At 54.5% G+C, this 26,314-nt stretch overlaps 1 protein-coding gene across 2 annotated transcripts; it reads right to left on the reverse strand.

Annotated features, from left to right (window-relative positions):
- Nucleotides 1-313: 313 nt before the first annotated feature.
- On the reverse strand, nucleotides 314-26,308 carry NAA60 (N-alpha-acetyltransferase 60, NatF catalytic subunit). Of its 2 annotated transcripts, XM_040459202.1 has the most exons (8): nucleotides 26,148-26,308; nucleotides 8,866-8,981; nucleotides 6,552-6,681; nucleotides 5,109-5,205; nucleotides 3,829-4,063; nucleotides 2,408-2,757; nucleotides 1,564-1,666; nucleotides 314-1,476 (listed from the first exon to the last, which is right to left on the reverse strand). In XM_040459202.1, exons 2-6 carry the CDS (start codon nucleotides 8,973-8,975, stop codon nucleotides 2,601-2,603), a joined length of 729 nt encoding a protein of 242 aa, XP_040315136.1. In that variant the 5' UTR covers nucleotides 8,976-8,981; nucleotides 26,148-26,308; the 3' UTR covers nucleotides 314-1,476; nucleotides 1,564-1,666; nucleotides 2,408-2,600. The 2 variants fall into 2 exon arrangements, with proteins under 2 accessions (XP_040315136.1, XP_040315135.1); XM_040459201.1 differs by having other exon boundaries at nucleotides 314-1,666.
- Nucleotides 26,309-26,314: the final 6 nt, after the last annotated feature.

Here is a 26,314-nt window from a genome sequence, read left to right on the forward strand (position 1 = left end):
TAAGCCAGGACAGTGCCTCCCGAGAGGACCGGGCCCCAGCTCAAGGCCAAGAGCCGCTCAGAGACCCCGGAACAACAAGCAGCTGCTGAGAACCTTCTGATTGTGCTGAAGCCGGCTGTGCGCTCAGCTCTAGAACCTCTACCACAGGACCACATTCTCTGGCAGATTACACAAAACAAGTGGCCCTTTCAGCTGGGAGCCATCCTTGGGACAGGGCAGTGCACACCCAGTCTCTGAGCTGTGCTCAGCCACGGGAGCTGAGACCACAGAGGTAGGGCCAAAAGTGCAGCAGGCCGGCACTGGAGAAACAGGATGTGACCAATTAAAGTCTGTTTATTTGTTTGTAATGAGACAAAACACTACAATCTGTTCAACACTGGGCTGGACACTGCAGTGATTGGGGGCAGGGAGGGAGGGGGCAGGGCAAGGCCTCTGAGCTCAATTATGAAAGTCCAAGGCAAAACCTTCCAGAAGACTCTGCCCTTACCCCTCGGGGCAGAAATAAAAATCATACGATCACCGTTGGTTCAGATTAGAGAGGACACTAAACTGGGCCTCAGCATGAAGCCAAGGTCAGTGCACAGGCGGGGGAATCTCACCCCGAGAGGCACCACCAGTCACGAGGTGGGGGAGGGGGGAGAGCGTGTCTCCTGCCTAGGGCTTCTCCTCGTCTCGAGGATCCCTCTCTCCTACCTCATGAGTGGAGGTGGTCCCAGACTGTGCAGTTCTGAGGGAAGGAAGCGTGACTGCCCCGGAGGCCCCCCGGCCTGGCTGTTCCTCATTCTCCTCTCAGGCCGGCACGCTGCGGCCACACCGAGCCTGGCCCTGCTACCCCCTCTCCTCTGGAGAGGAGCTTTGGGGAGCAAGCAGCTTTGGGGAACGGGGGTGAGAGTGACACCAGAAGCAAGTGATGTTTGCGCGCACCTCCTGGCGCTGATAGCCTCTCCTGTCGCTGCCCCCAGGGGCTGAGGGACCACAAGGCACACGACAACCCCCAGCCCCGAAGGCCAGGTCCCTTTCGACAGACATCCTTTCGGAGCTGCAGCTGGTGGACTTGGGGGACTGGGGAGAAGACCCCCCAGGAACCTCCCTGGCACCTGTCCTCAGCCCAGCTCCCTGGGGCAGCCCCGTGCCCTCCGCGACAGTATGAAGCCCCCCGCAGGATGCTGCCAGAGGGCCTGACCTCCCAGCTGAGCAGTGGGGAATTGTTGCATTATCTGACCTCTCGTGTCAGGGTCCAAGCCCCAGAGCTCTGTGCCTGGGGGAAAAGCCTCCCTGGCCCCGCCCACCGTGAGCCAGCCCTCCATGGACAGGCAGGGGCTGCTCCCCGTACCCCGGGTTTCTGGGAGCCGGTGTTGGACAAGGGTCTGGCACTCCCTTTATCTCACGCCCTCGTTGTTCTGAGGCTCCTCTGTCTTCAGGGTCAAGTCTGTCCACAACACTTGGGTTCCTGCCGTCCATTAGTTCATTCCGGCTCTGGAGGAAGGAACTGGAAGGAATGGGCATCGGAGGGGAAGGGAGCAGTGGAAGGAACAGACCACAATGGATGCTGCCGCACCTCACCTGGCCAGCGGGGCCGGTGCACGCTCATGGGGGCAGGACCAGGACACAGGCAGAGGCGGCGGTTTCCACAGGTTACCAGAAAAGAAAGGAGGACTGGAAAAGCCTGTGGAAAAGAAGAGGGGAGCTGGGGTGAAGGGCTCCAGGGAAAGGCCCTGCTCAAGCCTGCACTGCCCTGGCCTGGGGCTCCCAGCTGCCCTTGGTCCCTGCACAGATCAGTGCACCGATGAGGATTCAGCCTAGGTGGCCATGGCCCATGTGAATTGGCCCAAACCACCCAACTGCCCTGGGCTGTGCCCGTGGAAAGGGGTGGGTCTTGGGAGTCCCCATGACTCCTGGCTCTGTGGTTGGAGAGGCCAGCTCTCCTTAGCACGCATGGCACTCAGGAGTGGCCGTGTATGAGCAGAGCCCCGGTCACGAGGCCCCGCCACCAGCTGCTGTTAGCGCGGGCCTGGAAGCACCGCCATGACACTGAAACACTGGATGCTCCTCAGAAGGGGAGCTGAGTGGTTGGGGGAGGGGTAGGAGGGGCCTGATCTGGTACCTTTTTAATTATTGGAACCACATGAACACATTCTCTTCTTGTAATCGGAGCTCAGAAGTGAAAAGACAGAAGTCCTGGCCAAGGGCTCAAGGACCCTGCTTTCCTTCCTGAAGTTTCTGAAAGTCAGTCAGACTACTTCAGCTCTTGCCACTACTCCCCAACATCCCCGTGCAGCAGGCGCCCATTCAGGCCCTTCTGTTTTTGTTGCAGAAAGAGCCACGGGCTTAATGTCCTGGCACCGCCATCCCCCCATCCCACCGGGTTCTGCTCCCCTGTCCCCCCGCCCCACGTGCTCCAGCTTACCTGTCCGAGACCAGGCATGCCCCACGACGCTCTGGTCCGAGCCCGCGTAGCACCGGGCCTGCAGCTGGGGCAGGCCGACGGGCCCGGCGAGCAGCCACCAGCTCTGTTGCAGAGGACGGAAGTCGGACGGCCAGGAAGGCGGGTTCTGCGGGGTGCCGAAGGGTGGGGCCTGGCGGAGGCCGCCCAGCCGGCGTCACATGGTCCGGCTATACTCGAGGCCACCCTTGGTGGAGATGCTGGACCACGGCAGGAAGCTGCAGAGCAGGCTGTGGGCCTGGCGGTAGAGCCTGTGCGGGATGGAGCAGGGGCTGAGGTTCGCTAGAGCGGAGCCCAGGTGCTGAATGTAGTCCGTGCAGCTCCGTTAAGGAAGATCGACTTGCCCTGTGTGCCCACGCACCCCTGGCGGCACGGTCAGCAGGCCCACGCGGTAAGCCGCAGGGCTGCATGCAGACGCCGCCATTCAGGAAGGAGGCCAAAAGCCCGCTAAGCCTCTGTAGGGTGCTGGAAAGCCTCGTGAGCCAGAGGGGCTCCACCGTGCAAAGAAATAAAGGGTGGCACTGGGTCGGAGAGCACCTCCTGGGTGAGCAGAGCTCAGGCACGTAGAAAGGGACGGGGCGCCAGGGGGAGAGGTCTGGCAGGAGAGTAACTGTCCCAACTTGACCCCGTACTCAGGCATCGGAACGGCAGAGCCCTGGGACAAGGAGGGGGTCACGGTGCCGACCTCCCGGACAACTGCAAGAGGCCCACGTGTACATGCATGGGGAGCCTGCAGGCCTGCAGGCCAGGCTTCTCCCTCCTGTTTACGTCCCCGTAAAATGGATAAACCCTAGCCTCGCTCGCTTCATCAGCTTCTTGCTGGCTCACCCTCACACAGAGCATTCTGGAGCCACATCCTGAACTATTAGGAAGCCTCCTGGCCTCCCAACTGCCCATTCTGCCCAGAGAGGGCGAAAGAGGAGGGAGCGGCGTGTGGGGGGTGAGGGGGGACACAGCTCTGGGTGACACACTTCAGGAAAGGGAGGTCTGAACCCCAGGGCTGCAAACAGCCAGCAATTCTTTTCACCTTGTTTGTTTCCTCCCCTGACTGACGGCACACGGGCCGGGCCCCCTGACGGCAGGGGACCCACTGTTGTGTTGACAGCTGCGTGCATCTCCTGTGCACCTGGAAAAGGAGGCTCCTAATCGGTATCTGTTGGAAGCATGGATCGTTGGCCAAGGGGGTTAAAACCCACACCTCGTGACGGGTGAAGTCTGAGAAACACTTGAGTACAACCAGATCTACCCACAGCACGTCCCGTGAGCTTGGCCTCCTGAGTCATGGGAAGACAACGGCGGCTCCATCTGGTGCATGGGCCCTGGCCCTGCGAGCCGCCCTTGTGGCTAGGAAGCCATATCCCTCACCCCTGAGAAGTAAAGGATATAGGATTGTCCAGGGAGGGTGGCCACCATTGATGTAGAGGACGTAGGTGAAGCCATCTTTGAGGACCCCTCGGATGGAGTAGTAATAGGGGAGATAGTGATGCTGCTTAAAGTCTCTGTTTTCGTAGAAGTTTATTGCTGTGTTGTTGGTGGTGAGGACGTGCAGGTAGATGGCTTTGCAGTGGTCCTGGGCGGTGGTTGATATGTGATCCTTTAAACTCTCGAGTAAGAGGGAACCTGCAGGAGAAGGGACGACAGTCACGCACGGCAGGGCAGGCAGGGAGCAGGAGGCAGATGAGGAAGTGAGACTGCCAGAGATCTCTACAGATCTACAGAGATCTCTGCCATGGTATCCCAGATGGAACTCCCGCAACCGCTCTGTCAAAGCCCCCAGAATGCCACGGCCAGATGGGGCTCGTTAGCTGCAGACCATCAGGCACCCGGAACTGCATATGGGGGTCAGGCAGTTCCCTCAGTGGGGCTGGGCCCATGGCGGAGACTCACTAACCTTCCAGACATCACCAAGTGCGAACCTGAGTGGAGGGAAAAGGTAGAACGGACAGGCCTGAGTCACAAAGGGAGACTGCTGCCTGTGGGCTTGGGGCAGAGCAGGGGCTTGGAGCGGCACCTGGGGCACAGCCCCCTGCACATGACGGGCATCTGGTACATGGCAGCTAGGACTGGCTGTCAATCGTTTTCTACTCTTAATCAGCAATACCTCATGACCTGACATAAACTGTGTGTGTGGTGACAGGTGCCCATTCCCCGACGAGGACATCTGGGAGTGTTGTGAATCTGATCGTTTGGGGGGCGCCTGATGGCTCAGTTGGTTGAGCTTCTGACTTGGGCTCAGGTCATGATCTCGTGGTTCCTGAGTTTGAGCCCCGCATCAGGCTCTGCGCTGACATCGCACAGCGTGCTTGGGATTCTCTCTCTCTCTCTCTCTGCTGCCACCCCCCACCCCCGCACGCTCTGTCCCTCTCTCAAAATAAATAAATAAACTTTTTAAAAAAGGTCATATTTGGGAATGAAGCCATCACCCAGACGGCCTTTGCTGTTTGCACCTGGCAACTGGGTGCTAGGAGCAGGGGTCGAAGGCCAATGGGGTGGAGGGAGGTGGGGCCGGGGACCTGCTGGGAGGGGTGGGAGGCTGGAAGTCCACGCAGGACAGGGGGAAGAGCGGGACGAGGGACATTTACAGGCACGTCACCAGCACATGGGACATGACTGGACACGGTGGCTGGAGCACACGCCAAACACTGTGAGCACGGCTGTGCCTTACCGATGCCGTGCTTCCTGAACTCCTTGACCACTCCCAGACTCAGAATGTATGCGACCTGTGTGTCAACAGAGAAGGTGGAGGCTAGAATATCTCCATCCTGAAGAAAAAGTCAGAAAGAAAATCAGGTTAACGGCTGAGGGGCCTGGTCCTGGTGCTGGCACATCCCACGGGCCGACTCTCCCGCCACAACCCCCGTGGGGGTGCTGGGGTAGGAGGGGACAGAGCAAAGATGATGGACAGGCTCCCCCCCCCCCCCCCCCCACACAGAGACAAGAGGGTGCGAGGCTTTGCGGCGCAAATGGCTAAACTGAGGACACACACAAAAAGCCGCTCCTCTTGGGGACGTGTGGGGGTGGCAGGACCATAGGGTGTGAGGTTACAGCGGTAACAAGGGAACAACTGCGTGGTGTGGGCACGTACTGGGCACTTGGGACAAGACAGCCGGATGAGGTCTGAAAAGGTTTGTCTCAAGGACCTTACACTGCCCCCAGGTGGTCTCTGAGTAAAGGCGGTGGGGGCTCGAGTGCCCCCCCCCAGCACCCCGTGTGGCCCACACCGGGCAGAGTGACATGGCAGGCCAACCCATGCGTGCTCCTTGGTTCCGGGGATGGCATTTGGGGCCAGGAGAGTCATGAATCCGGCCACCGTGCAAGACGAACCAGAAGCAAAAAGCCCAGGAGGAAGCTGGGATAGAAAGTCACTCCTAACAGAAACTACCTTTGCCACAATCTAGTCACAAGCAAGATGGGGTCTGCTCGAGTGGGTCGGGTCTGTAAAAGGGAGCTGTCCCTCTTCTACTTTTAAAGAAGTAACCGAAGCTGAACAGACAGAACCAATGCAGGTTGTCAGCGGGTTCCTTCCTGTCCTTGGAGTAAATACGCATGTGGGAAACACAGCTCAGTCGCTAAGATGACCAAAATCATTAGGCACAATCTTGATCCAACGTGACGACGTGCAACAATGTATTTGTGGCTGTGGCCTCGCACTGTGCGTTCAGAGCAGAGCTTGCTGACACGGGGCCCACAGACCCCCCAGTTCTCAGATCGGGGAGGGGTCTGTGAAGCCGGATGAAAGAAAATTCTCCATGTTCCCTAACCTCTATCTGGAACTGACCGTGTCCTTCAACCAACCACGGCAGAGGTGGCAGTTCCGTGACACTGCTGCCAGTACAAGTCACAGATCTTTCCAGAGCCTCTGACAACTCCGGGGATTCTCAGGACATCACTTACACCCGCCCCCACTTTGAAATGACAGTTGTTAGGAGGCCTGCGGTAGGTCCTTCTTTTAACGCGTGGGTAACGGTGCCACGTACACCCCCGAGGCTCATACTTGGTCTGGGCTCCCGGGAGAAAGGGCCACAGAGCAGGGCGCGTGCTTCGGTCACAAGCCCCAGCAGGCCTGGCCGGCGACAGGGACCACCAGCTCCTCACCACACATACTCACCTCCTTGTGTATCTTGGTCCTACTTTTTATTTCAGCTACTATCATTCCCACGATGGCGCCCCGGTAGGTGGCGGCGAGGGAAAAGAACTTCTTATTGGAGGTGATATCACGATACCATGAGTCTGGGTACCTGAGGGGGAGGACAAGGTCAGGTGAACACGCTGATGCTGGGCTTCTGGCTGCGGAACCACGGGGGACCCGGGGCCGCTCTGCCGACTGCCCCATGACTGAGAAGGAGCCTGTCTGTCCACCACTCCATCTACACCAAATGGTCTTCTTAAAGCAGGAATCTGTCTAGACGGCACTGGGGATTTCTGACAGGAAAAATGATTTTTCTTTTTTTTTTTTTTTAATTTTTTTTTTCAACGTTTATTTATTTTTGGGACAGAGAGAGACAGAGCATGAACGGGGGAGGGGCAGAGAGAGAGGGAGACACAGAATCGGAAACAGGCTCCAGGCTCTGAGCCATCAGCCCAGAGCCCGACGCGGGGCTCGAACTCACGGACCGCGAGATCGTGACCTGGCTGAAGTCGGACGCTTAACCGACTGCGCCACCCAGGCGCCCCGAAAAATGATTTTTCTATCCTCACGTAAGAGATGAGAGGAAAAAAACTCCCAATGACGTTCTCTCCACGGGAGCATGACGTGCAGGGGCAGCTGGAAGAGATGACCCTCAGACACTTGGGTCATTTCCAAGAATTCTACGAGACCCCTTCAAGACTGGAGGTGTGGGCCAAGTTCACAGCCAAGTGCATCTGGGTTCACCGCACCTCCCAGGTAGCGATGGGGACGAGCCCTCAAGGGCAGAGTGTGGCCAGGGGTGCCGGGGGCTGTTCACAAGACTCCCCGCCCGGGGGAGCAGGAAAGAGAACATTTTGTGCAAAGGCCCTGGGAGCAGTAATGAAAAGGCAGACTCAGCCACAGCCAGGAGACACAGTTGGGAGGGCTGATGGGGGTGTACATTCATTTTTTAACTTGGGACAGACAGCAGGTAACCCTGAGATGCCTTTCTTGAGACCCAGAGCTGGAAAAGGGTGCCCTACCCACGCGGTGACATAGCAGAGAGGCCACTGACCACCCACTGGCACATTCGATGGGACCTGAGCATCGCCCACACCCCTCCTCAGGTCCTCCCCGCACCGTCATCTTCTGACCCCAGAGCGCTCGGCTGGTGTGGCAGCCAGGACACGGAGCTGCCACCACCACGCAGCCCATGGGACTGCAGCTCGCTTCACCGTCATTGGAACCTGAGGCCTCGGGCGCAGGAAGCTGTGAGGAGAGGCAGAGGCTCCAGCCCAGCACGGCTCCACCTGCACCTGGTGCAGGGTCTGACCCGCGCAGGGGACCGCGGGGTGAAAGGACGGCACCCCCGGTGACCCCTGAAGCCGCTGCGCCCACACCCCGAGAAGGCTGACGCTCGCCCTTCCCCTCCCTCCCCGCGCACGTGGCCGGTGACACAACCCATCAGAGGGTGGGACTCATGGAAATGCAAGATCTAGTTCGTTTTCAATTTTTAAAAGTTTTTTTTTTTTTTTTCTTAATGATAAATCCTTGCGATGAGAACTAAGGATTTACTGTCAGCACAGCTCCCCGCACAGTGCTCGCTGCGAGTTCACCCCTGGCACTTACCCAGCTCCCAGCCGGGAACCTGTAAAATACAAAGTTGCACCTATCTCTCCCACCGCAACCGCTGCACGAGCAGTTAGAGGAGCAGGACAGACAGATGGACAGACGAAGCTGCAGCTGCAACCACCTCCCCACAAACCACTGACAACACCCTGTGACGTGCTGTATGACCTCGCAGGCTTTTATCGTGTACAGGTCTTTAAACAGCAGGAGGATGGGCACAGTGCTGTCTCCTACTCTACTTTTCTCATCTGCCGGCTCATTTGAAAAACAAACACAAAAAAACCCCTCATCGACCAACATACCTCTTCTCTTCCACAGGGTTTTCCCCGGCTGAATAGTACAGTACTTGCAGGCCCAGAGCCCAACGTGTGCAGCCGAGGCCTCGCGTTACACTTAAGCTGCTTCTCCGCTTTCTGAATCGTCACCGGCACTGCGCTCAGCAGCTTTTCAGCTAAAGATTCTCCGTAAAGCCCAGGGCAGAACTCTCCGCACAAGGGACACGGTGAGGTGGAGGGAGCCCGATGGCAGGCAGGGCCCGAGGCCTAGCGACAGGCAATGTGACCCCGGGCCGCCACGGCGCTGCCAGGCCGTCCTGGCCTTCGCAGCAAGTCTTCGTGCGCGTCCCCCTGCCCGCTCCCCACCCCGACCCTCTGCAGCGGGGGGCGGCCGGCGCCGCTTGACTTACTCGATGGGGAACCAGTCGCCGCACAGATGCTTCACGGTGTCTATGTCATCGTGGCAGAGGAGGCGCAGGCTGACCTCGCTGAGGGCGCTGGACGGCACCACCTCTGTCATTCACACCTGCAGGGTGGGAGGCAGCGTCAGGAGGGCAGCCGCACCCCTTCACCGGCCAGCCCCACCTGTCACCTGTGAGGCAGCAAGATGGGAAAACTAGTCTCATCCCCCGTGGGCGGACGTCTCCTCGTAACCGCACCGAGCGTTTCCGTCCCTCACAACAGTCCCAGCACAGGTGCCAGTTGCCCCCGGGTTGCAGACCAGGACCCGGAGCGCCCACACCTGCCTGCTTCTCCCCGGTTCCTCTTGCCTGTCACCGCCACCCCCCCCCCCCACCAACCCCAGCCAGCCGTTGCTGAGTCTCCACCGCGGAGAGCTCAGGGGCTCACACCCGACTTCTCCTGCCCCTGGCCCCCTCTGGGGCTGCATGGCTAGGTTTCCAGGGGAAGTGGCGCTTGCTGGCTGAGCTGTTCCCCACCCCCCAACCCGCCCCGGCAGACAAAGACTGGGCAGGAAGAGAGCCCGTGAGACAGGCTGAAGTTCACATCAGGGGTCATGAGTTGCTAACAACTCTTTTTATTTTTGTAAGTATTTTATTTATTTTAAGAAAGTTTTAAGTTTATTTTGAGGAACAGCTCATGTTCCCGAGCAGGGGAGGGACAGAGAGAAAGGGAGAAAGAGAATCCCGAGTAGGCTCCACACTATCAGCACAGAGCCCGACGCAGGGATCCATCTCAGGACCTGTGAGATCATGACCTGAACCGAAATCAAGAGTCAGACACTTAACCGACTGAGCCATCGAGGTCACCCAGGTGCCCCTATTTATTTTACAAAGGATCTTCCATTCCTATTAAAAAAAAAATTGTTTTGTAAGTAACCTCCACACCCAATGTGACGCTTGAACTCACCACCCTGTGATTAAGACCTGAGCTGAGATCAAGAGTCAGATGCTTAACTGACAGAGCTACCCAGGCGCCTTTAAAAAATATTTTTTTTTAAGTAATCTCCACACCCAACATGGCCCTTGAACTCACAACCCCGAGATGAAGAGTCACATGTGCTCCACTGACTGAGCCAGCCTGGCGCCTTGCGAACAACCCTTTTAAAAGACCAGGAAAGGGGCGCCTGGGTGGCTCAGTCAGTTGAGTGTCTGACTTCGGCTCAGGTCATGATCTTACAGTCCCTGAGTCCGAGCCCCGTGTCGGGCTCTGTGCTGATAGCTCAGAGCCTGGAGCCTGCTTCGGATTGTTGTGTCTCCCTCTCTCTGCCCCTCCTCCACTCACACTCTGTCTCACTCTGTCTCTCTCTCAAAAACAAATAAAACATTAAAAAAATTTTTTCTTAAGTCAGGAAAGTATGTTCAGTCCAGGCTGCTGATGGAGCGGCCTCTTTGTGTCAATTAACGGAAGGTAGGCAGGAAGGCTGGATTCTGACAAAGCGCCTGCATCTCCAGGATTTGCTGACCCCCGGAAAAAGCCTAACCGGCCAACCCAGGTCCAGCAGCCCCACGTGCCCCCAGTGACAGAGCCCGCCCTGTAACCACGAGGTAGAATACACTGACCACTCAGGGTTCTGCCCAAAACGCTGGGCCTGAACTCAGCACACAGGCTTCAGTTTAACGGCACCACGACAGCCAACAAACACGGAATGTGGGGCATCTTACAAGACAACTGGCCTGGTCTCTTCCAGAGATCAGTGTTGTGGAAAGAGAGAGTGTGTGAGGGGGAGAGAGAGAGAGAGAGAAGGAAGGAGGGAGGGAGGGAGGGAGGGAGGGAGGGAGAGAGAAAGAGAAAGAAAGAAAGAAAGAAAGAAAGACAGGAAGGAAGGAAGGAAGGAAGGAAGGAAGGAAGGAAGAAAGAGAAAGAAAGGGAAGGAACAAAAGTAGACTAAAAAAAACAAGGAGACCCACTACCAAATGCAACGTGTAAACCCCCATTGGGAAAAGAGAACAAATCAAAAGTAACCTGGGGAAATATAAACAGGGGCTGGAGAGCAGACAGTATTGCGAAGCTACTACTGGCTGCCCTGGACATGAAAGGGTGTAACTACGTAGGAAGCCTTGGGAGATGCGCACTGAAATAGGCTGGACAGAGGCATCGTGGGGTGTGAAACGAACTTTAAGTGGTTCGAGAGATTTCACTACTCAGGAGGCAAACATGGACACGGTGCTAGTAACCACGGGACCCGGGTGGCAGATAAGAGACAGTGTGGGAACTTACCGCCCACACATTCCGTTCCTCGACGTGTTCCAACTTTTTCATAATAAATGTTGGGGGACGGGACCCCGGAGAGGACTGTCATTCCCTACTGGCCCCAACTGACTCTAGCAACCGTTCTGTGAGTGTGCACCCAGACAGTCCTGGTGATGCTCAAAGGTCTCAGGGACCCGGAAGTTCAGCCCTCGCCACTCAGCCAGCCCAAGTGAGGGCCTGTGACAATGCTTCAAGGTCACCTGCTCCTGTTGCCCTGACACTGTTAGGGCCCGGTTCCCATGAGACTTCAGGCGTTCCTGTGTGGGTCTCCAGGAAGGACATGTCCTAATGTGCCAGCTGCCAGGGCTGATTTCCACTTCCAGGCTTGACCACTGGGATGGTGGGGATGCCGCTCACCCTCTAAGCCCTGGACACATAACCCCAGCACGCTCTACTCAGCAACATGGGCCCCTCTGAAGGCTGGCCATGGGACCAGGTGCTGCTAAACAGGCCAAGTGCCAGCCAAGGGCTGGTTGAGGGCAGGAGCCCCTCCGGCTGGGAACGGCTGGGGCTGTGGGGTGGTCTGCAGGGCTGCAGGAGGCAGGGGTACTGTGGCCACACTGGGTTCCAACTTTCCAGCACACGCCAAACTCCCAGAGGTGGGGACCATGCCACCCGACGTGTCCCTCTCGGAGCACTGGCTCGAGTTGAAATGAGAGGGGACTTGCTCTCTCCTCCTCCCTCCGTGTCTTCAACCAGTGCCTGCACACTGACCGTGTGGGGTCTGCAGGGTGGGGACCCCTCCTGGGGCCCTCCCGGCAGCACTGGGTGCCCTGACGCAGGGATCTGAGGGGGACGGAATGGGATACCCCCTGGGACAAGGAACGGGTTTGTCCCTGCTTGAGGCCTGGTGGACCCCGATAGGTCATGGGTCAGGCAGCAGTCAAGGTAGCACCTGCACCTTAGAAACTGGCGTCTACGGCAGGAGCCCTGCTGGAGACCTGTCACTCAGAAGGGGACAGAGCTGGTCCCTGGATACAAGAGCTTGACGGAGCCCCCAAGAGCTAAGCTGACCCAGAAAAAACCCTCCTTCCGGGCAGGGCACAGACAGCCATTTGTGCTGACATAACAAGGGACACGAACCGACACCACAGTTAACTTGGGAGTCCTGCTGGGACGGGGCAGCCCCATCTGTGGGTCGGCATGTATCTGAGTTCTCAGAACCAAACACAAAACGAAACCCAAGCACGGGGCGCCCGGACACCTGGCTAGTTCAGCCGGTAAAGCACACTACCCTTGATCTCAGGGTTGTGAGTTCAAGACCCACACTGGGCATGGAGCCTACTTAAAACAAAACAAACAAAAAAAACACAAACCAATACAGCAACCAAGCAACAAAAAATATCACCAGACTAAGCAAATCTGACCTTCCCACACTGCTTGCTTTTTTTCTTTCTTGGAATGCGCCTTCAGAAACAAAACTCTGTCCAGCCTGATCTCTGGGTCAACAACAGATCCACTGTTTGTTTGGTTCCTAAACAGTGGGGCTGTTCCAGTGCTCTGCTCGTCCGTGGCCATCCGCTCCAACCCGTCCTCAATGGTATCCAGGATTCGGCCTGTGGCCCAGAACGTTCCAGTGTGACACCAGGAACCTTATGCCTCTCAACTAGCCAGCTACCTCTTGGGAAATGGACCGGTCAACCGAAAGTGTCAAATCCTGAGTTTTATGAGTCATCCCCGTCCAAAATATAGACTAGCGGTCACTGGATAGGCTGTGGTTCCCCAGTCATCCCAAGCAAAGGGCCATTTTGTCCCAAAGAACCTGAGTGTACGGGCTTGAGGGGTCCGCCCACCAACGGCAGGATGGACCCCCGCAGTCACAGTCGGGTACAAACTGCCACTCCCCTGCAGGTTTCTGTACAACCCGCAAAGCAAGGGTAACTCTCCCTTGTCCCACAAAAGGATGGATTCGGACATTGGGCCTGGACTTGTCTCTGGCTTGGCCTTAGCCAGCCAGTCTGAGTCGCCTCTAAAATAGAGAGGGTGAGGCCCCACAGGGCAGTGCTGACGCTGGAACGAGCCGCTGACGCCAAAGGGCTGGGAGCTGAAGAGGAAGAGCCCATTAACGTGGGCTGCTGGTGACCACCAGCCGCTAACCAGCACCGTCTGGCCGGTCCAGAGACATTCCCTTGAACTTTATTGAACATCGATCCTGGTTCAGGGCTGGAGGCACCAAACCAGTTCAGGCTCACCTGAACTGGAAAGAGGCTTTCACCTGCTGACCCCCCATTCCCCTTAGCTGGATTCTGAATCCATGCTGTATACCTGTGACACTTAATTTTTCTTAATGTTTTATGTTTATTTATTTTTGAGAGACAGAAGGGGGGAGGGGCAGAGACAGAGAGAGAGAGAGAGAGAGAGAGACGCAGAAACTTAAGCAGGCTCCCGGCTCCGAGCTGTCAGCACAGAGCCTGACACAGGGCTCGAACCCACAAACCGCGAGATCACGACCTGAGCCGAAGTTGGACACTTAACCAAATGAGCCACCCAGGTGCCCCTACCTCTGACACTTCAAAAAAACAAAATTCTCCGGCACAACACACAACACACACACACACACACACACACACACACACACAGTCTCTAAAACAGCAACTGAAGATGCCATTAACCTTGTAAGGTATAAGAATAGTGTTGTACAGAAAATGTCTATATTCATGTTTTAAATTTTTTAAATACTTATTTATTTTTGAGAAAGAAAGAGACAGAGTACAGTGGGGGAGGGGCAGAGAGAGACACACACACATACAGAATCCGAAGCAGGCTCTAGGCTCTGAGCTGTCAGCACAGAGCCCGACACGGGGCTCGAACTCACGAATTGTGAGATCATGACCTGAGCCGAAGTTGGACACTTAACTGACTGAGCCACCCAGGCCTCCCGAGAATGTCCATATCCTCTAAGAGATGCATACTGGATATGCAGAGGCAAAACGACAGAATATCCTGTAACTTAATTTAGTTGGAGCAAAGTTAGGGTTAGGGCTAAATGTTAGTAACCATCCAACTGGATGAGAGTACATGATGGGACTGTTTGAAAATGTTCCTAATTGAGTAAACGACTTTCCCACAGAGGCGGAGTGTCAGATATAGATGGCAGGTGTGCCAGGCGATGGATTTAAACGCCTCTGGCACCTGGAAAAGCAGCACCACACCCCGCAGCGACGCCCGCCACCTCTGTGCACCTCCTCCCCCGAAGAGCGAGTTCTCTCAAACCAGGGCTGGTTCACTGACCCACACTCTGGATCCCAGGTGGGTGTGGCGGCCGGTCCAGAGGGTTATGGACTCAGTGAATACTGCCGAACACCCGAGTTAACCAGCCCTCAAACTCCTCTGATGTTTTAAAGAGCAACAGGACACTCACCATGTAGTCCTAGGACACAGGGCACTGTTTTAGGAGCTGGCTTGAAGCTGCCCAAGATGCTATGCATGTGCCACAGGGTCAGTTCAGGGCAACTCCTTCCCCTTCCGGCCAAGAAAACTGGGACGTGCAGGAAGCCCTGGCCAAAACCCGGAGCCTCTGAGTCACAGGTCAACAGCCCCACATCATCCAAGGCCAACAACAAGCCTTGCCCCTCAGTGCAGTCTTTCCAGAGAAGGCTCCTGAGACGAGGGGCACCCCCCTCTCCCTGCTGCAACAATCTCAGGGGAAAATCCTGGCGGACAAACCCCAACACGTCACCAGCTGCCAATCCAAGTGGCCAAACAGGATCATCTCTAAATATCAACACCCCAACAAGGACACAATTCCTCCCCTAAATTGAGCAAAGGAGGGGAGGGTGAGTGGGAGTCCACTATGGACTCACCGAAAACAGCCCTAAAGTGGAAGCAACCCAAACATCAGTCAATGGATGACCACATCAATAAAATGTGGTCTGTCCACACACTGGACATTTATACTGACCCCGGCTACGACAGGGATGAACACTGAAGACATGATGCTGAGCAGAAGCCAGACACAAAAGGCCACCTATCTTAGGATTCTAGTTACAAGAAATGTCTAGAACAGGCAAATCCAGAGAGACAGGAAGTAGAAGTGTGGTTGCAGAGGCTGGCAGCACTGGAGGGTGGCGGCTACGGGGATGCGATTTCTTTCGGGAGCGGTGAAAATGTCCTGAGGCCGAACGTGGTGACAGATACACAGCTCTGTGAGCGCACTGTAGACACTGAACGGCACTCTCTCAGCAGGTGGAGCGGACAGCATGATCTCAATCAAGCTGTTCAAACCAAAACCGAACTAATCCTGACAGGGAATGCTAGAGTCTTTCTGAAGGCAGTCACAGTAGATTCTGGAGGCCATCAGAAGCTTTCCAGCCTGCAAGTCAAACTGCAGGGACCCACACCAGTGCCCACTGGAGGGGGCGAGGGGGGACCCAGACCTTGCCACCGTCTGTACCAGCCCGGTAGGGTGCGGACCCCTGGGAAGACAAAGCTGAAGACCAGGGAGCCCGGCAGGAGATACAGACTTAGAGACGGGGAAGAACTGCCAGTGCGCCAAGGCCAACCTGGTAGCTTACCCCCGATGTGGGCCAATCCTAATTAGTTCACACTGGAAGGAAAAAAAGTCGGTCACTGTGCAAGAAGCGATCACAGGAAGCTACTGAGTCTCAGCCAAGAATATCTGTGCTGTCTGTGAGTTTTCACAGGGTAGCAGCTTAAATGCTTTTGAGAAAGGAAACATCACACTCACACCCCATCCCACCCCCCAGTGAGAAATCAACACAAACCACAAATCACCAGATGAATCTAAAAATCAACCTTCAGCTCCAACATTTGGCCTGTGCCAGGAAAGTTCACGTCCTCCTCTTTCCAGGAACAGCTCTCTAGACAGTTCATCTGGTGCTGGATGGGCTCGAGCCAGCCCGAAACGGGGTGCCGTGACTGCCTGCCCTCACTGCCCTTGGCAGAGCCCCAGGGATCTCACTGGCCGCGCCCCACTGTGCTCTTGGTCCCTGGCAAACGTGCTCTGAGCTCCCGCGGAAAGGAGGTGCGGGACAGGACGCAGTCGGCACGCTCCCACCAGACCCTCCAGCACAGCGAACGGAATGAGCAGAGCAGGCGGCAGCCAGCAGCCAGCAATCAGGGTCCGGATGGCCACAGCCAGGAAGCCAGGCCTCAACTTGTCAGGCTGCCTGAGGCTGGGGAGCTGGGAGGCTGGGGGCGGGGCACTTCCTGAGGGGACAGGATGTGGTCTTTCTAGGTGGCGGTGGTGGTTACACACACAGATGCGCGTACATACACACACGCTGAAACTCATCAGGTGCATTCTGTCGTGTGTGTACTGAACTTCGATACAACTGATTTTATTTTTAAAACATTTTTTAATGTTTATTTATTTTTGAGACAGAGACAGAGCATGAGCAGGGAAGGGGCAGAGAGAGAGGGAGACACAGAATGTGAAGCAGGCTCCAAGCTCTGAGCTGTCAGCACAGAGCCCGACGCGGGGCTCGAACTCGTGAACCGTGAGATCATGACGTCCGAAGTCGGACGCTTAACCGACCGAGCCACCCAGGATCCCCCGATAGAACTGATTTTAAAAGATTTTTAAAAAACCCCCTACCGTGAGGCCTGATAGCAAAGGATGACATCCACAATACACGAGCATCTCTCATATCCTGGGATTGGTCAATCTTTCCCTAGTACCCTTGGGACAACAAGGCTCTTGACCAAAGTGGCAGGATTTGTTCCCGGTCTGACTTTCAAGAAAACCACTGGGCTCCAAGATACACACCTATTTGTGGATTCTCATGTCCCTGTTAAAAGTACTTCCATGTTTTCATAAGCCTTCATCTAAAAATAGAAAGTCACTTTCAACTAGGGGAAAATGCAGCATTTATAGTGCCTAGTGTGTCCCAGCCCAACTGACAGCGGGTGGAGAAAAGGACAGGAAGGCAGCGACAGGGAGAACGCGGCTCACGGTTGTCTGACAGGAAGGAACGGAGTCAGAGGACAAGCGTAGAGATGGCAGCAGTGCATGCGAGATGCTGGGGTGGCAAGTGGATGATTCACAGACAGAGAGCAGGACAGGGAACCCACCTCTGGCGCCTGAAGGAACCCCCACTTATTCTTCCAGAACCTTCCACCATGTGCCAGTCTCCTATTGCTATGGGCTACTCTTAGGGCTTATGGAACAAGGATCCTGGTGATTCACTAGAGAACAGGGGCCCACGGGTGAAGCCAGAGCAGAGGCCCCGAATCGGGCCTCCATCTAAGCCCTGGGATGCTGGTGGATGTGACACTGAAGCCGCAGACACAAAGGCCACATTTCAGCACGTCTCCCTACAAGACATAGGCACATCTACACTACAACAGCAGGGACCCCTTATACAAGGAACCCAAAGTTCGCTTGGATTGTGAAGCTAAAACATGAAGCTGCGAAGGTCCAGGCTTGTATGACGATTCTTGTCCAGGTTTCCGGGGTCTGCATTCTGCCCCTGACCTCTGGGGGGCAGGGTGGCTGAGTGGAGCAACTCAGGGAGGGACAGAAACCAGATTCTCCAAGATGCAAATGAAGGGCCTGCCTGCTCACCTGCTCTGTCCTTTCTCGGTCCCTGACCACATCCTCAGGAGGCTGTCTGCAAACCCTGTCCTCCTTCTCTGCTGAAATGACCTCCCTGGTCCCTGTATGAAAGGCCACTTTTCCCTGAGGACTCCCAGGTTGTAGGAGAGGGTGGTGTCTGGACACCTGGGCACTGCCTCTGAGTGCTCAGCCAGAGGACAGAGTGAAAGTGGAGGAAAGGCCACCAAGATGTCCCCAACGTCCGCCGGGGCACTTTCCATCTCCCTTCCACTGCCAAGTGCTGGGAACTCAGAACCTGCGGGCTGAGAACGAACTGTTCCACTTCCCAGAGGGGTTCCAGGCCATCACGAGGTCCACAGGGCACTCCACTCCCGCTCCAGGCAAGGAGGCCGGGACAACCCTATTTCTGGATGCCCCTTCCCTCGTGCCCCAATGCCCCAGGTCCACAGGGCTTCGGCCTTCTTCAGAGGCACTGCCTCTTGGTCTCACACAAGCCACATTCAACTTGTAAAAACCATCCCATTCTCTTAATGCCTTGGCAGGTACTCTGGCCTCTCCCCTTGCCCTTAGCCGGATATTCGGGCCAGCCATGACCACACTGCACCCATTAGCACTCCTAGAACCTTCCCTTCCTTCTCTTCTTTTACTCCCACTGGTTCAAAAGGGTCCTTCCTCCTTGCCAAGGCTAGACCACCCTCCACTTATGCTGTGGATGCTATGCCCTGTGCTCTCAGACCCTGCAAGGAGGCTGGGGTCACTGTGACCCCAAGACAGCTGTCCTGTACGTGCCTCTGCTTTCTTACCTGCAGCTGGGAAGATGAAATGAGATGGCCCCTTCCCAAGGGCCACCCCACATTCCTGTCCCCGGCCCAGCTCCACATCCCCTCCCGCCCCGCCCACCCACCCCCTACTCTGGGGACTGTGTGGACAGGCCTTCCCGCCACCAGCTTCCCTTCAACATAACCCGCGCCACCACCTTCCTGCTTTATTCCTGACCGTCTCAGGCCGGCTTCTACCCCAGCACATGCGCACAGGGCACCGGCAGCTCCCCCTCTCTGGAAGCCAGCAGCCTCCTCGAGAATCTCCTCCCTAAACCCTCTAAAGCTCACGACTTCGTCCATCCCTTTTCTGAACCCTCAGTCCGTCACCCACGACGAAGTACCACCATGGCCTTTCCTGGAACTCCAGGCGTCTTCTCAAGTGAGGCTCGAGGGAAGATTAGCACAAGCTCGCCCACAGTGCGAGCGTTAGACACAGGGCCCTCAGGAATGTGAAATTCTGCAGACGCCAGGGTTATAGGCTTGAAAAACCCAACAGTAATGTGCTAACCTCTCGCCTTTAGGATGGGTAGGGGGACGGAAACTAAGGCAGGGATGGATTCAGGACCCTGCCTTGCAGCACAGCAGTAAAATGGGCTACAGGGTTCAAAGGAGCCCCAAGGGGCACAGGGAGCACTCTTCACAGCCCGGCTGTTCACACGGGCAGCTGCTCCGGCAGGCTGGGCTCCTCCCAAAACCTCGGTGCAGGAGCAACATGAATAATTTACAAGGGGACGCAAACAGGCACCTGGCGTTCCGGTTCCAAACAGCCGCCCTCTGAGAACCCACCTCCTCACGCTGAGGGGAGCCCGCAACTCTCACATACAATTTTCTCCAAACGCAAACTGATGATACTGGAGGATTCCACTTGTAGGACATTCTAAAACCAGCTAAAGGAATCGATGGTGACAGAAATCAGAAAGTGGATGGGATGGGGGAACTGAGAAGGGGCAAAAGGCAACTAGCTGGGGGGATGGTGATGTTCTGTGCCTCCTTCAACTACGTCAATCCCATGGCTCTGCTTAAGATCTGGGCAGGGGGCGGGGCGCGTGGGTGGCTCAGTCGGTTAAGCATCCGACTTCGGCTCAGGTCACAATCTCACGGTTCATGAGTTCGAGCCCCACATCGGGCTGTGTGCTGACAGCTGGAAGCCTAGAGCCTGCCTTGGATTTGGTGTCTCCCCCTCTCTCTTCCCCTCCCCTGCTTGCATGCGCACGCTCTCTCTCAAAAATAAACATTAAAAAGAAAAAAAGATCTGGGCAGGGGGCTACACATTAATTATAAGCTAATGGTAAACATTACAGTCAGGTGCCAAGTTCTCAGCCAGGGGCCAGAGAACTTGGGGTACAGGCACTTGACAGCTGGGAACTCCTCCAGATTCTCAAGGATGAAAAAGCAAAGACAAAAGCCTCTGTCAAGTTCAGAGGACCTCTTGCATTTTGGAGCTTTGCTCTTCAGTTTTACTTTGTGCCTCAAGACGACATAGATCTTATTTTGTCTTAAATTTATTTTTCCATTTTGTTTTCCCTCATGTCCAGATGTGGAGGGCATACGCTCAGACCACCCAAGCCCCTTGGGAAGGCTATGTTGCTCAAGACAGTCGGAGAGAACCCTCTGGCTGTTCCAAGGGCCTGCATCACAGCAGTTGGGCCAGCGAACTTCCACAAAGGTGGCAGACAGGCAGCCGAAGGACTATTTGCCTTTTGTGTCCCTACTTGGTCAGTGTCAAACCCGGAGAACAAAAGCCCAGATCTAGGGTGAGACAATGATGAAGAGGAATATCAGACAAGACTGTGAGCTGGGAGAAAAGGGGACACCGGAACAGGGGGCCAGAGATGTGAAGCCATGAGCAGACCCCATGGTCGCCTCGCGGGAAAGCTCCAGATGTGTTTCATCTTCCCAGAACAGAAAATGAGCGTGGAGATGAGCCTCTGCTGCCAGCTCGTACGTTCTCCAAGACCGAGCTCAAGGCTGGAGACAGCAGGGCCAAAGGATGGCCTGGTAAAGAAGTGCTTCTGCCCCAAGGCTTTTTCAGCTGGCACCACGGTAAGAGGCCGCCTGACAAGGTGCACCCAGAGTGTAACTCCCAGTTCTGATCCAGGGAGTGGTCAACTAGTTTGGTTTAACAACAAAAACACCTGTAAATACCACATTTGGGGGGAGAGGGAAAATCAAAGGGTAACGTATTTAAGAATGTATTTAATCTACGTTCTTTTTTTTTTTTTTTTTTAAGTTCACTGATTTTGAGAGAGACAGAGCATGAGCGGGGGGCGGGGGAGAGCGGGGGCAGGGGGGGGGGGAAAGAATCCCAAGCAGGCTCAGTGCTGTCTGCGCAGAGCCTGACACGGGGCTTGAACTCACAAAACTGAGATCGTAACCTGAGCCAAAATCAAGAGTCAGATGCTTAATGGACTGAGCCACCCAGACGCCCCCTAATCTGCATTCTTGACTATCACCCAAGACTGGACCCTGTCTAGGGCTCAAACCCAACCAAGAGTGTTTGTTCTCCCGCAGGCCACCAGCAACTCTCAATTCTCAGCACTGCCAGGGGCAGTGGTGACACAGACCCAGGTGGTAGCTATTCACTCTGAAAGGAAAAAGTACTCCAATGGGGGAGTCAGGTATCAGTAACCCTGCCCGCCCCCCTCCCCACTGCCCCCAGCAAGCCAGGCCTCCCTGCCTTCCTTCAGCATTTCCACCTCTGCTGGGTTTTGTTGTTGTACGGGGGTTTTTAATCTCTGCTTCTCTGGCTTTGAGTCTAGGATCCTCCAGAATCAAAGAGACGTTAATTATGAAAGTGGGTCAAATTTAGTATAAGTTAACACTTGATCATGAGGTTAACTTATTATTTTTTAAAAGTAATTCGACTTCCTGTCAGCATTTGCCTCTGGAATTGTGGCAGACGTCTGTGTTCCACATCACTCATTTCTGCATTACTTGAGCTTTTTTTTTTTAAATGAGCTTGAACTATTTTTATTTTCAGAAAAAAAAAACAACTGTCAGATGGTATGTGAAAATCATGAATATGCTTTTATTAAAATTATCTCATGGGCTTTTTTTTAATTAGCAACAACTGGGAAGTTTTTCAGTGTCTCTTCAAATTATAAGTCGAATGGTTACCCATTTTGCTCCAAAATACTATCTCTTAGTGCCAACTTTTAAACCCTAGATCCTCCAAATAGCAGGGCATTTTGTGCACCGATACCAAGAACAAATGTTCTAAACACAGACTCAAAGTTGTAATGGAGCAGAGAAGGTAGTTGTGGATGAGGATGCCAAACAGAATTATAAACATATTTTAAAAAGCACACCTGTAATTATTAAAAAACAATTTTAGTAGCTATATAAAATCCAAATAAAGAAATTATAAGTTTTAGATGACCATTTTTTAAAAAGGTTAAAAAAAGAAAAAAAAAAAACAAAAAAAAAAAACATTCCCAGAGCACTGACTAGCTGGCTCAGTCAGTGGAGTGTGCAGCTCTTGATCTCAGGGTCATGAGTTCGAATCCCACGTTGGGCATGGAGCTTACTTAAAATAAGATGAAAATAAAAAAATAAAAACATTCCCCTTTTCTTGAGGGAAGGAAATGCTCTTATAAACCTTTTTGTTTTACTAAGAACACATGTTCACAGTAAAGAAATTCACGTGCCACGTAAAGCACAACTAAGAATCCCCTATATACCCCGTGGTTTCTGGTGTTTCCTACAAGATAATGATTCTCCCCCTCCCCCCAACGGAAAGGGCTTGGCTGGTAAGGGACCAAGGGGCCTTTTGGGGCCCTATGTACACAGGTACATTTATGCCGTGACCATTTATCAAGCAGTGTGCTTTTCTGCAGACACTCATCAACGAAGGTGTTAAAAATGGGAGGCCAGAGGAGAAACCAAGCACTGTAATGTGAAACTAAGAATAGAACCGGCAGGGGCTCTCTGACCAGCAAGCCCTGCCGAAGAGTTCAGGTCAGGAGTGGCTCCAAAAAGAAACAAGTCTGAAAGAAGTATCCAACAGCCCTCCCATGAACACAACAGAAAAGATGTAAATACTGCTGCATTAACATTTTCCAGTTAAGAATTCTTTCCAGTACCTAAAGGACAATTACCCACAGGCTATTTTATATAATGAAACTGCTTTCTTTTTGGTTATTTTCAAGATGGGCTCAAATTCCAATATGTTGCTGCCCAAATAGATCATGTTTCAGGAATTCAGGAAATAAAAAAGAGGGACAGGATTTGATTTTTAACAACAGTAACTATTCGACAAGAAATAGAACCGGTAGAATTTCTTTCTGTAACGTGGTTTGTTGCAGATGACAAAATACTTTTCTCTGGTCTTCCTGTGGAAGCAGAGGGAACAAAGACTTCCTCAGACCGTTGTACTGTGTCCCCTTCCACAACCACCTCCTCTGCTTCTCTACAACTGTGAATCTGTGTTTACAAGGTTTATTTCTCGTATCAGTACACAAAATGCCACACTATTCTGAGGCCACGGGGTTAAAAGCTGTCACTAAGAGTCCATTTTGGGGCAAAATGGGTAATCATTCTTACAAGTTGAAGAGACATTTAAAAGTCTCTGCGCTGTCACATTCACAGGTGGCTTTCCCCGCCCCCCCAGCCACATGGGCCCTGCCGGAGCTGGAAGGCAGTCAGTCTCAGGTGAAGACATGAGGAATTCTGAGATGCTGACAGGATGCAACAACCAGGGACTGGCCCCCACTCACTGTTACTCCTTCTCTACCTGACCATCTATCTCAGCTCAGTGCTGTGGCCACCTCGGGTGACTGTGCATGCTGGCCAGCCTTTTCAGCATGCAGGCTCCACCGGGCACCGGTTCGATGGTTGACTTGGACCCCAAACCACTTCATGCAGAAAGCCCTGCCTCCGTGTTCACACTTCCTTCCTATCATTCCACAAGCACTGAGCAGACACCTTAAGGTTCATACCAGAATGCTAACTACCGTATGCTCGCTGGGGTTCCCAATGCATGGGTCTCTTTTTAATCAGCAGTGTGAGATAGCTGGGCTTCAGCTAATCCTGAACTGGCCTGCCAGTCAGCCCCCATCAAAAGTCACGCTAATAAAGGATGAGATTTAGGGAAGGAGGCCCGATCCTGGCATTATCAAAGACACTTATAGACATTTGCTGGGGGGGGGGGGGGGAAATCAGCATTTAAGCTTAGCCAGAAAGAAGTCCAGCATCACTTTGCAGATTGAAAGCAACGTGCACGGACGTAAGCAAGACCAGCTTTGACACAGAGTCGATCGCCCAAGCTCACTTTCTGGAAACAAGGGATGGACATCGAAAAATCACGAGGGCTTTATGGATTCCTTCTAGAAACAGATGTCGAGGGAAGATAGTGGAGGTAAAACGTAAACATGGAGCCACCACTTCAGAGAAGACACTGCCTCGGAGGCAGCCAGCTTTCTATCCAGGTAGGAGAACTGTCACCAAGAGCCGAGACCTCTGGGCTATCTCAGCACTGCAAAGGCACGTGCCACCCTAAATGCAGAGCTCTGAGGACTCTGAGCTGTGTCACCAGCAGCGGCTGCACCGTCAGCGTTCTGGGTCCCTCTAAACACACCTCAGGGTGCCAGAAACCAAAATGCTGTTAATGGTACACTGAGGCTCAGGCAGTCTCAGGGCCGAGTCCCCAGGGAGCAGTGAGAGCATCACCTCGTAGGTATCTTTTATCTCTCAAATCTCCTAGCATCCAGGAATTTTTTTTACATCCCAGCCGAAGGCATGCTGTCGCTAAGTAACTTCAGGTCAGATCTGAAGTCTGCGAGTGGGTCTGGTTGATGTAAACAGGTGACAAAGTCACCGCAACTTATAACCAGAAGAGGTAAAAGCTACAAACAGACCTTTTAAAAACACGTCAGTACTTTTTAGCAGTGCCTGGGTGGCTCAGTCAGTTGAACATCCGACCTTTGATTTCGGCTCAGGTCAGGATCCCAGGGTTGTGGGATCAGGCTCTGTGTCAGGCTCCGTACTGAGTGTGAAGCCTGCTTGGGATTTTCTCTCTGTCTCTCTGTCCCTCTGTCCTTCTGCCCCTCTCCCTGCTCATGTGCTCTCTCTCAAAAATAAATAAACTTAAAACAAAACGTGTCTACACTTTTTATTCTGGCCTGTTAACACTACACCACGCCTAGACTTAGTTTTGTACAAGTTTTAACAGTTTACATAGAATCCCAGGGTGTCTGCAAGCTCAGGGGGATGGAGTTGTAGCAAACTATGGCCCGACGAGGAGGCCGCTCAGGCACGCTGCATTTTCAAGGGCCGATCTGCACACTGATTCTAAACAAAATCCCTAAACAAGGTGAGTGAAGACCTATGTGCACTGCCAGGACTGATCTGTCTGGAAAGATGACCCTTGAGTTTCGCCACCTGTGAATTTCGTCTAGTGTGTAATCCCTTCTCTTCTAAACTTAAAGCAATTCAGAGACTTTCATGAGAGAATATGTTTTTGCTCTAGCCCCTTTTAGTTCAATGTTGCTCAGAACTCCCCTTCTTCACGCCTCACGGGGCAAACAAATAACTTCTCACACTTATCTCTACATCACAAGATGCCACAGGGATTGTGGTATTTCTGTAGATGACCCGGAGTCACAGAACTTTCCGGGATCAGTTAATCATTAACTAGAAGTTTTCTGCCTTTGGCCCTCTGGTGAGACTTCTGCAACCAGCAATGTTCTCTCCAGTTCTGAGGCTCCAATTAACCACCACCTGGGGACACAGGGAGCTACTGTGTGGGGCTGCTATCCTTCCATCAGGACCACTGACTAACAAAATCTTATGGCTCAGGACTTGGCAATATTTAACAGATCGATGAAGCCGCCAATGCCCACGTTTATTGCAGAGTAACTCCGGGTCCTGGGCTCTGTCACCCGCGGGGCACACAGATACGTGTGTGCTGTCAGTGGTCCAGAGAAGGCTCACAGCCTCCCTCACAATTTTCCCACCGGGCCACATCACAGGGGCTACAGACCCCCACCCTTCCTTGAGAAGTGCCCGATCTGGCGGAGAAGGTCGGAGCTGTCCTACGATCTGCGTGCCGGTCTGTAAACTACCAGAAACGAAAGAAATTGATTTGTCTTAAAAACAAAAGGTACAGCTGAGGACGAAAGAGTCGGGAGATGAGGAAGACAGAGCCCCAGGCTTTCAAGAGTTCACAGGAGGGCAAACAAGTCAGCAAAAAACTACAATCCGTGCAACAAGTACCAAAGCGAAGGTAGGGCAGGCCAGGCGGCGGCAAACTGCCGAAATGTGAAAAGGCCAGGCCCTTCACCAGGAGGGAGACCCGGCGGGTCTGCCCTCTGGTCCCAAATTTCCCCCACGAACTCGTCCAGGGCCCTGGCCCGGAGGCGCCCCGGGAAGGGATGCTGGGGGCACGCGGGGAAGCGCGCCGGGCACTCTACAGGCCCTCTTTACCCCGGGCCGGCGCGAGCCCCGCGGGCCCCTCGGCACCCCGCGGACACGCCTGGGCACCCAGCGGTGTGGGCCGCGCGCGCCCCGGCCGTCCCACGCCCCGCCACAGCCGGCTCCCCAACTCCCCCGCCCGCCCGGTGCGCGCTGCCCCTTCCCCCCTCACGACCCCAGCCCCCGGCCGGGCCCAGCGCTCCCACCGCAGACCCGAGCCGGGGGACCTCACCTCTGGCAGGAGCCGGCGGCAGCGGACGCCGTCGTGGGGCTCAGCGCATCCTGGGGTCACAGGCAGCCGAAAAGTGAGGCCGCGCGAAGCCCGCAACGAGTTATGTAACCGGCAGGGGCCGCAAGCCCGGACGGAGGCGGCGGCCCGCGGCACTTCCGCCTCCCGCG

This window comes from Herpailurus yagouaroundi, unplaced genomic scaffold (genome assembly GCF_014898765.1).
Source record: "Herpailurus yagouaroundi ecotype Mexico unplaced genomic scaffold, PumYag 222, whole genome shotgun sequence".
Taxonomy (NCBI): domain Eukaryota; kingdom Metazoa; phylum Chordata; class Mammalia; order Carnivora; family Felidae; genus Herpailurus; species Herpailurus yagouaroundi.